Raw genomic sequence first — 10,760 nt, 5'->3', positions numbered from 1 at the left:
CCCTTAGAGATAGGGTGAGAAGCTCGGTCATCCGGGAGGGACTCAGAGTAGAGCCGCAGCTCCTCTCCGTCGAGAGGAGCCAGTTGAGGTGGCTCGGGCATCTGATCAAGATGCCTCCTGGACGCCTCCCTGGTGAGGTGTTCCGGGCACGTCCCACCGGGAGGAGGCCTCTGGGAAGACCCAAGACATGCTGGAGGGACTATGTCTCTTGGCTACCCTGGGATCGCCTGGGGGTTCCCCCGGAGGAGCTGAAAGAAGTGGTTGGGGAGAGGGAAGTCTGGGCCTCCCTTCTGAAGCTGCTGCCCCTGCGACCCGACTCCGGATAAGCGGCAGAAAATGGATGGATGGATAAACATTCCACCATTTGCATAGAAATATAAATATATTGTAGGAATTTCCCTTTTTAACCAAAATCATTAACATAAATTAACTTTTCAAAAAATCAGAGATTACATAATTTAAGTAGAAAACTCTGTTTTCTCTGTTTTCGTCAGGTCTTTTCTGATTGGTCTGTTAGAACGATCCTTGTCCAATAGGATTCGGGGCTCAAAGATGGCAGACAATAAGTTCGTTTTTACCAGTGGATTTCTGCTGAATCAACAAACGCAAAATGCATTTCTACCAATTACCAATTAGAAAACTACCTCACAGGTTTCTACAGCTGTAGTTAGGAATGCTGGTCATCTTAAAGATCTTTCCTTAAATCTTTCCAATAATAATAATAATAATAATAATAATAATGATAATAATAAATAATCAGATCTGTTCTAACGCTCAAAAAGTTTCAGCAGCACAAGTTTTTCGAGCACTTTTGAATCGTGTTTCGTTCCAACTTTCATGGAAGCGTTTCACTCGGCGCTGAGGCGGTGGCACCAGCTGACTGGAAAATCCAGGCTGGCATTGTCATCCGCAGAGTCCCACTGCTACCAACACAACTGCTATTCTTCTGTCACAGTTAGTAGATTTCACACTCTACGCAAGAGGAACCTTTATGTAACAAAACCTTTTATTTATTTATTTATTTTTTTCCCCCAGATTTAAAAATGAACACACTGGTGATCTAACACGGTTACACAGCCACACGGGAAGGTGAAATTAAAAACACTGACACACACCCACACCGACATCATGAGATTTAGCTTCATGTCTCTCTTCCCTGCTCCCGTCGTTCATCAAAAACAAAACAAAACAAAAAACCCGCAGCATCATAGTTTGACGGTCAGGAGTAAACAAAAGATACATTCATTAATCTGCTGTACAACAACGCAATACTTCCATTTCATTCCCTTTAGCCTAAAAATACCATACGTTTCTTTTCTTAGTAATATATGTGATCACCTCTTCTTTTAAAAAAATTACAGAGGAAGTCTTTGTACACAGGAAGGGGGGGTGAGAGAAATCACACGCAAGAAGAAGAAGAAGAAAAAAAAGAAGATCCCTAAAGTAAAATAAAAAGAGAATACAAGTAGCTTGTGAAAAGGCAGATGGCAAGCCTTGACGCTTTTCCTTTTGTCTTCGGCTTTTCGGGGGATGCCATGGCAACACATTGATGATTCGCGGAGACAGGAAGTCAGGGAGGAAAGGAGAGGAGAATGTCACGTGGTGTAATCGGCGGCTGTCTATATGAGATTCTGCGGAGAAAGCCAAATGAAAAGAGTGCGTGCGGTTAGACGAGCAGAGACATTAGCATGCAGATTACACGGAGAACAGCTGTGGAGATCAAGCCATGTGAAAATCCCTAAAGTGGGGAAGTAATGAAGCTCACATATCATGTTTCCCATTTTTAAGATTTCGTTTCAAATCAGAAATTCGTCTTCACTGAGGAATCAGATCCACTTGTAAGTAACTTGAATCTCTGATGTTTCATGTTAGTTGCTGCTCTTCAGGTGTGCCGGGCAACTTTACATTCTCGTCTAAAGTTGCTCATGTTGCCAATAAAACACTCAAATAAAAAAAAAAAATTCTCCTTTTTGTGGAGAAAGTCATTTTTGATATAATCATAAAAGTAAATCTTATGCTTTTTATTTTTTTATTTTTAATGTCTAGATCTTGCAACAGGTACTGGAAATTTACTCACACCCTTGAGATCAAAATGTCTCCCCATTTATCATTGCAAAAATATCTCAAACTCGGTTTTACCACAAATTTTCAATTTGATTTGTGTCTGGACTTTGACTTGGCCATCCAAACAGCCTTTCAGTATCTACATACAGGTCCATTTTATTTACGGGGATCAGAGTAAAAACAAAAAATGTGGAGAAAAGAAAGATGTTGAAAGTAGCGCTGAAATGAATTAATCGTGTTATTCGCGATTAATCGATTATTGAAATAATGGCCGACTTATTTAGCAATCAATTAATCGTTAGCTGGAGTACACGGCTTCTTAAAGTACAACATTTTCAGAGCAGTAATTAAGCCAAAACTGTGCAAAAATATACACGTTGCATTTAAGATGAAAACAATATTGGCTGTAAATATGTTTGATCCAGAAGTCCTTCAGAGGTTAGTTTCAGATTAACCTGGGTCAAATAAACAGATTAGTCCTACACTGTACTGATGTTAGTCAAACAGAAAGGGATTAACTTATGTCAGAAATATATTTTCACCTGCAGATTCATCCTTTGCTACAAATGATTAAAAGCTTTCACTTAATGAATGTAATTTTGTAAGATTTTAGGCAATAAAATGTTTAGTTGAAAAAGAAACTATGTCTAATACTGAATCAAATAAGCATATGTGATAAAATGGAAAATCTCAGAAAAGTGCCAATTTTTTAAAAATCTGATTAATGACAAGATTTTCAGCAGATAATCCACAAAAACAAATATTAAAGTCAATGCATGTGTAAAGTGTTGCAGCGTGTCATTTAAACACATTAATACATGCACACTTCACAAAGCTCACTGCTTGCAAAGTTGAGACGAATTCGTGGCCGACAATATTTGGATTTGTAAGAAGAAAAAAAATGTGTCCAAAAAGCTGAGGAAAACATTTAAAGGTACGGAATACCTTTAAATGAGCTTTAAAAAGTTAATAAGCATCAAAACACCCTCATAAATCTGTTCACAGATTTGGTGGAGAAAAACCTCACAGTATCAGTGGAATATTACTACATCCTCTCTTAGCTGAACATCTGTTGTTGGGTATTTTTAAACCACAAACAACATTTTATCTTAAGGCAGCAGAAGGGAAACGTCCTTCTGAAGTTAAACTCGGAATGACTGTCGGTGTAATTAATGTGCTTGATGTATTTTTAATATGTTTATTAAAAGTTTGCAGAGAGTCTGCAACAACAGATGAGATTTACAGTGAACCTCAGAGATCTGCATAACCCAGTTAACAACCCACAATTGTGTAACATAAAACAAATGAGAATAATAAATCCTTTCAAAACATTTTCCTTTTTTGGAGTAATAAGCTATAAGTGTTGCTCAATTCAAAAACGGCAAAGAAGAAGAAGAAAAAAAGACCCTTTAGCTAACACTTTACTGAAGCACCTTTAAATAAATCTACGTAATACACATCTATACACATAACACTAATTATAGTAGATCAGATTAGTTAGACACAGAAGAAGAGTGAAGAAAACTCTCCACAATTACAAATCTATATATCATATCATAAAAAATAGGAGAAAAAAGTGTCGAGGTCACAAAGGTGGCATTACGAAACTGCAAGTTTCTCTGAAATGGATGAGCAGACGACACAAATGGTCAGGAAGGAAGGTTGTCAAGAGTCTGACAGGAACACTGACGGCAGAGCAGGTTCTGGTCGGGACCATTTATGTTCTACATGTGACAAAACTCTCCTCCTCCGTTCACATGACCAACACCTGAGGCTGTGAATCAGACGCAGTTTCTGTCAAAAAGAAAACTTCCAGTCTAGGCGAAACTCTTCTAAAAGCTTCATCTGATGAAAGCAGAGCTGAACTCTTTGGGCCACAGCTCCTAAATATTACGTTGACGCAAAAATAATACTGAGCATTATTTTAAGAAACCACTTCCACAGTGAAACATGTGGAAGAGATCACCTTGTTTCAAGGGAAAATTGTTTTTTGTTATCGATAATAAAAATATGAACACATAAGAATTTTAGTTTTCTTCACATGTGCATAAAACAAAAGAAATTAAGATCATTTATTAAGTTGTCAAGTTAAACAAACATGAACAAAGCAAGTTTCACTTATGTCATTAAATTACTTGTGACCGCTTAACTGCTGTTGATTTTTTGTTGTTTTTTTTTAAGTTGGAGAACCATTCTCTTTTTTTCAATATGAGATGAAAACTGAAGTTTTGGGACGTTCTAGTGGGGTACAGCAAATAAAATAAAATTAAAAATAGAGATGTTGACTCTTGTTTTCCTGCCTATGACTTGAGCGTGATTCCCTGCAGGGGTCATGCAGTGGGGAAGCTAAGCATTTTTTCAAGTCAGGGCCAGTGGCCCCTTCACTCCCCCTCTGGGGGGCGCCACTGCCAAGAGAAGACCAAAGGTTCTTTAGCAAAGTTTAAGTTTAGGGGGAGTGAACAATTATACAACCAGGTTTATGAAGTTGTTTTTTTGTATGAATTTCAGTACGTTAACAATAGAACAATATTGAAATAATTTACCGTAGTTGGTTATTTTTAGTTGCTTCATAAAAATCTGACATTTTAACAGAAATATATATAAAAAAAATTTAAAGCCACTGTATTTAAATTTTATACTTCAACCTATGATTTCCATATTGAAAATATGTTTATTGGATAATTGGCCAGTGGACTGAGAGCTGTACTGGATAAAAAAAATAAACTCTAGATTCCATCTTTACTTATTTACTTATAAATATTTATTGGAGACGGGCCTGCTTCCTGCAGAGTCTCTTACGGAGTTGATAACAGTTCAGTATACAGTTCAGTATCTGCTATGTTCAGACTTACCTCATCTCTCCTCTGAGCAGCGGCGGGCCGAGGAAACGCCCGTCCCCCCAGGGACCCGTAGCCCGACGTCTGGACCTTGGACAGCACGTTTGGCTGTCCGTATGGGATTACATTCTCATCTGCTGAGGGAAAACAAATCGCTCAAATTTAAAGTGTTTTGGCCCCTGAATGACTGAAAACCGAGATCATTTACCGGAAGCTTCACAACAATATCAAATCAAACCTGCCAGAGCCAGTTTGTCATGCTCCATTTTTGTTTTCTTGAATTTTTCCTTTTTTTTTTTTTACCTTGTGATAACCACTTTGCAAGTCCCCCCCTCTGGGGTGAGGAGTCGTCTCCTCGCTTCAGGAGAGCGGGCAAATCTCTTCCCTCTCTTGTTTCGTTGTCTGTTTGTCTGCGACTCAAAACGTCCACAAAGAGCTGCAGGGAGCCGTCTGCAGAGGGAGGGGCCGGTGGAGGGGGGAGCTCTGATTCATCAGCGATGATTAAAAAAAAACACACACACAGAATTTTATCTTAAAAGGAATACTCTGACATTTCGGGAAATCTGCTTATTCACTTTCTCGCTGCCAGTTAGATGAGCAGATATCACTTTTGAGGCCGACTTGCTTAATAACGGGACGCAGAGGGGGACCTGAAAGCTCAAAGTGTGAGCCAGTGACTCTGAGCGCCCTGGTTACCCATGATGCATCATGTTATTTTAGTGACTACAGCCTCTTTCAGGACCATTGTGACTTAAAGTGTTTGCACATGGAGACCAGCGATTACTCAGATGGTGAATGTGCCAAAGTCAGATATCTAAAGGAGGGATTCCCTAACTTTTCCATCCTATCATCCCGCAAATAACATTAGCTTTGAGCGAGGACTCCCATTGCAAACCAGTAGATAATGTTACAAAATACGCAAGGAAACACTGAGTTTCCTTAAAAAGCACCTTTTATTCACCATTTAGTCATTATTACATTTGTTTAGCTTAAATGCTGCTTCATGCTGTTTTTAACAGCAGTGTGAGTCGCAGTGACGCTGCTGGACGCGGTCTCTGGTCTTTTTCTTGTCAGAAACTTGTGCATTTTGTGCTTGAGGAGCAAAGCAGCTTGATGACTTTGACTGAAAGCCAAGCAGAGAAAGGTATGGAAGGGGATTAGGGCCACTAAAAATTAAAATTCTGAATTTGTTTTCTTACAATTTTCAAAATTCAATCTCCTGAGATCAAAAGTCAGAATTCTGAGAATGAAGTCAATGAAATTGAGTTTTTTAAGTCGCTCTACTCCTACTACTAGAGATATATTTTTGAAAAACAATTTACAGTTTGTGATTATAAAAAACTATGATTGAAAATCTATGATTAAAACTTTAATATATTCACTTTAAAAAAAAATCTTTTTAGTACCTTAGGGATAATCAATGACCTTTTCATTGATTATCTGTCTCAAACTGTCACCACATGGTGACATTTTTAACAAATATGTTAAAAAGCATTTTAACATATTAAAATATGTTAAAGTTACATACTGCAGCTTTAACCAGCTAGAGAAGCGCCATTACAGAACACATGCATATATTACACATTACAGCCTGCGACTTATGAAGGCTGCTGGTTGTGCCTGCAAACCACACTATTCAGGTTTTTAAAAAAAATGCTTATTTGTCAATGTTCCTAACGTTCCAAGACAGTTTATTAAAAAAAGCTCAAGAGTTCAAAGGGCATGAGAACTTCTGCTAATAAAACTGAAACAAACCGAAGCTGATGGCTGCTGTTTAATTCAAAGAGGTAATAATAAAAGAGCCATGTTTGTCAGATTTGCTCTAAATAATTTAGAGAATGAACAGCGTTCTCTTAACCGGATTAGAACTGATTAGTGTGGCTCAGGATGTACCTGCCGCGTCTCCGTGCCTCTCTCTCCGGCTCTGCCCGTCCCTCGGCGCTCTCTTCTTACTCCTGGGTTTTTGCGCCGCAGCAGTCGGGCTCGACTCGGCGGCCACAGCAAGAGATTGTCCTGACAAGAGAGCATGCTGACGTCATCCTTTAGGGAAACTTCACACAGAAGCCAAAACAAACAAAAAAATCCCCTATGAATAAATGCAACACGATTTCCTTTCTGCTGAGTAACAACCGGAAAGTAGATCCTTCGTGGCGCGGCGCGGTCGTGTGAGTCCAACCTTAACATTCGAATTAATTCAAACTGACCTTTGTCGAGACTTTCTCCCCTGAAATTATCCGCCCACTGGCTGCTGTGGTTGTACAGATCACTGGCTTCCAGCGCCTGGGTGTTGGTGAATAGATCGGGGTTGGACTGGGACACCTGGCTCTGCTGGTGGCGCACCAACAGGTCAAAGTGCTGGACGCGGGGGCTGTCGCTGGGCTGCGGGGCGTCATGCTGAGGGGAAGGCGTTACTTCCTCTGGTCTGGACGGCAGGCCTGACCCTTCCTCCCTGTAAGAGTCCATCAGGTAGGTTCTGGCCGGAAGCGGAGGACACCAGTCATCATCTTCCTCCTCGGAACTAAACGTCGGGTGGAGAGAAGGCGGCAGGTGAAGGAGTGGCTTTCAGGGAAACACTCTGTCTTCTTGCTGCTGATTCGTTTTCAGTAAGATTTTAAAATATAATATAGGGCTGGACGATATGGCTGAAAAAAGTACCACGATACAAGCGTCTCATTTCAGTTAATCTAAATAAATATTGATTTGTTTTAAGTATCTGAAATGCTGCCAAACTGGTGCCGTTATCTTTCCTCTTTTATCCACTCAACACCAGTTTTTATTTTTTAGCAGTTATAAGCCACGGTAGTGAAACATGAAACTGCTGCTGCGTACGTAAGTCACTCAACAAGTTGTTGCTAGGTAACCACAGAGTGAGTGAGTTGATGACATTCACTTATTAGCTGGTCGCTAGCGGAGGTTGAGCGGCTAAAGTCTTTCCTCTGCCTACATCTCCCAGAATGCTACGTGGATCTGGATCTGAGTTCAGTGAATATTCTATGTATTGAATATTGAATATTCAATCAGGTGTATTATTAATTGATATTGATCACGTGTCTGTTGCGATACATAGTTATTGATTTATTGTCCAGCCCTAATCTTAAGCTTCAAAGGGTTTATTTGATATCGCAAACAACTTTGGGGATCAGCAAGTTTCATTTTTGTGACAATTTCATCGAATCCCCAATTGGTCAGAATTATGTTTACATACAATAGATCAGGGTTGTGCAGCTTTTGTAATCCAGTAATCAATTTTGACCCTCTGCCTAGCTAAATAAAGAATATTTGTTCTCATTTCATTTCTAGATATTAAAAAAAACAGACATGTTTTGTATTATAGTGGATGGATAAGTTTTCTTCCAGAGGATGTTGGCATGTGTTTATTTTATGTCCTATAAGGTTTTGTTTGTATATACTTAATGTCTGCACGCTGCGAGTGAAATTGAAGTGAATATTTTTGCTTTATGGGGAAATTTTGCCCCATAAAGCTGATTCTGATTGTGCAAAAACACATAGCTGGTGTTGGTGGTTGTAAGAATGATGACGTATGCCTTTAAATTAACATTACACTCAATGTGACTGATGGCAGAATATAAATGTGTTCTGACTAGAAATGAAGGAGCAAAAGACATAAAAATTAACCAAATATTTCCAATGTAAAACATTTTTTTAAACAACTGATTAACGCAGCAGCGTCCTGCTGTTTTCACAGTACATGTGGAGTGTCCCATAAAAGCAGGGCAGATGTAATTTAAATAGTGCCCTCAGGCTGAGCCGTAGAGGAGAAGCCGCGTTTGACCCGACATGGAAAGAATAATAATACACACAAGCAAAGTGTGCAAGCGGCTCGACCTTCAAAACCCACGCCGCTGTGTTCTTTGGCGTTTTTCTGCATTCTGCAGGTGCAGAGGAGATCTGATGAATCCTGATTCCTCTTCCCAAACAATCGGATTTTATTTGAGATATTTTCCTATGTTTCCTAAAGAAATACTCTTTTTTTTTCAATGCACACGTTCAGCATTCAAAATGAGACTGTGCCACACAACAAAAAACACAAAATCCTATTAAATATTTTTGGTCTAGTTTCTAGTGCAAACAACTTGATACACTTGATATAAGTAACTTTTCAGCAAGATATAGAAGCTTGCTTAAGGTCAATATTTCTTAATATTGATTTTAAAAAAGCACTAGTTCCACTGGCAGATTAGTTCACTTATAGCATGGGCGAAATGTCTTGAAATAAGTGCAATAATCTGGACCTTGTATATTTTAAATCAATATTAAGGCATTCCTGACTTAAAACAAGCTCATATTTATTGCTGGACAGTTACAGTACTTGTAAGTTAGTTTTGTTATATTTCAGGTAGGTGGGTATTTATTGTATTGTTTATCGTGAACAATTTCTTGTCGTAATAAAAAGTCTTAATTATCACTGTCACATAACGATAGATTTCTGTTGATGTTTAAAAAAAAATTTTTAATTTTCTTTTTGACATTTTCTCCAGTGTTTTTTCCACTGAGACATCAGAAAAATATCAACAAATTCAAAAACAGGATTAAACAAAGTCTCTATGTGTAACTTAGTGACATAAATCACGTCTCTTTAAGTATGTGGCATCCTGAAAAAGCTTCATTTCATTAAGAATGTTTTTCAAGAGCAGTATTTATGCTTGTGGCGCCATGCAGTTACCTAAAAACTGGTAATAAATGGATCTCTATCATCATTTTATTGTTATCACAATATTACCACAAAATATTGGGATAAAAATCTAAGTCCATATCGCAAATTACATGTGTACCAAAATATTTGCCTTAGAAACCAAAAATACTTGGTAAGATTTTGTGTTTTTGCAGTTGCATCACTTTACTTTTCTTTCTAAATTATAGCCAGAATATTTGCACAAAACTCAACACCGTCCAGTTAACACTTCAGAGCAACCAGGGGGGTCAACAAACGAGCAAAGCAGGAATGAATCAGAAACACTGTTCAAAGTTCTCATGAAATGGAAGCAGTAAAGAAGAACGAGAAGACGGGCTCCACCTCCGTGATGCCTGTTGTCATGTCAGCGCCGTTGGGGCTATTTTAATGATGGACGTGTCATTGAAAACGGAAAGCACTAATTCAGCCTGTCAGATGGAGCCTAATGTCATTACAAAAGACACGGCGCAGTCAGAACAGCCTTTCCGATCCCCACCCCGTTATGTCCGCAATCTAATGTGTCAGAAGTGGTTAGCGTGGACGCTTCCCTCCGCCGCCTCGCAGCGCAGTCGCCTCGTCTCGCCGCCGGTAGACACACAAGTGTTAATTTGCAAACTCCTCAGTCCACCAAACTTCACTTAAGCTTTGCTTGACTGCCTTGGCAGCATTGCGGGGCAGCTTTGATGCCCAGCTGCCTTAATGCCATCTGTCAGAGAAGCAGAGCCAGAGGCCTTCTCTAATAATAATAAAATTAAAAAATATATATAAAACCGCCGAAGAGCCAAGTGTTTCTGGAGATATGAGGAGTCTGAAAAATGAACGCGGTGATGAATGTTACCTGTGCTGTGCCTCTTCTTTGTCTGGTTTTGGATGATCTCTGCCCTTGTTGGGCGGAAGAGGAAGTGATAAAACGTCCACCCAGGTGAGAGGAGCCGGCTTGGACAGGGATCCAGCCGATGCCTGCGAAGCCAGTTTGTCTAATGACAACAAAAACAATAATAAAAACAATAATTGTATAATCAATTTCATTATTGATTCATTCCAGACATGTCACAACCATTGTGCCGAGCACATCCATAGTAACACTAGTATGAATCTGTGTTATACTAGTAACACAGATTATATATATATATATATATATATATATAAAAATTGCAAAATTGCCA

At 39.1% G+C, this 10,760-nt stretch overlaps 1 protein-coding gene across 4 annotated transcripts in view; it reads right to left on the bottom strand.

Annotated features, from left to right (window-relative positions):
• Nucleotides 1-984: 984 nt before the first annotated feature.
• The window catches only part of LOC103474211 (roundabout homolog 2), a 101,346-nt gene continuing 91,570 nt past the window's right edge, over nt 985-10,760 (bottom strand). Inside the window, exons 22-27 of one of the 4 annotated variants that reach the window (XM_008425015.2) lie at nt 10,433-10,571; nt 7,106-7,419; nt 6,795-6,914; nt 5,205-5,384; nt 4,917-5,038; nt 985-1,631 (exon numbers count right to left, since the gene is read on the bottom strand). In XM_008425015.2, coding sequence (XP_008423237.1) covers nt 1,620-1,631; nt 4,917-5,038; nt 5,205-5,384; nt 6,795-6,914; nt 7,106-7,419; nt 10,433-10,571 — 887 coding nt within the window. In that variant the 3' untranslated portion in view covers nt 985-1,619. The remainder of the gene's footprint in view (nt 1,632-4,916; nt 5,039-5,204; nt 5,385-6,794; nt 6,915-7,105; nt 7,420-10,432; nt 10,572-10,760) is intronic. The other 3 variants (XM_008425016.2, XM_008425017.2, XM_008425019.2) reach the window with 3 other exon arrangements.

The sequence above is a fragment of the Poecilia reticulata genome, linkage group LG13, assembly GCF_000633615.1.
Source record: "Poecilia reticulata strain Guanapo linkage group LG13, Guppy_female_1.0+MT, whole genome shotgun sequence".
Lineage (NCBI taxonomy): Eukaryota > Metazoa > Chordata > Actinopteri > Cyprinodontiformes > Poeciliidae > Poecilia > Poecilia reticulata.
This window is presented reverse-complemented; position numbering and strand designations above follow the sequence as displayed.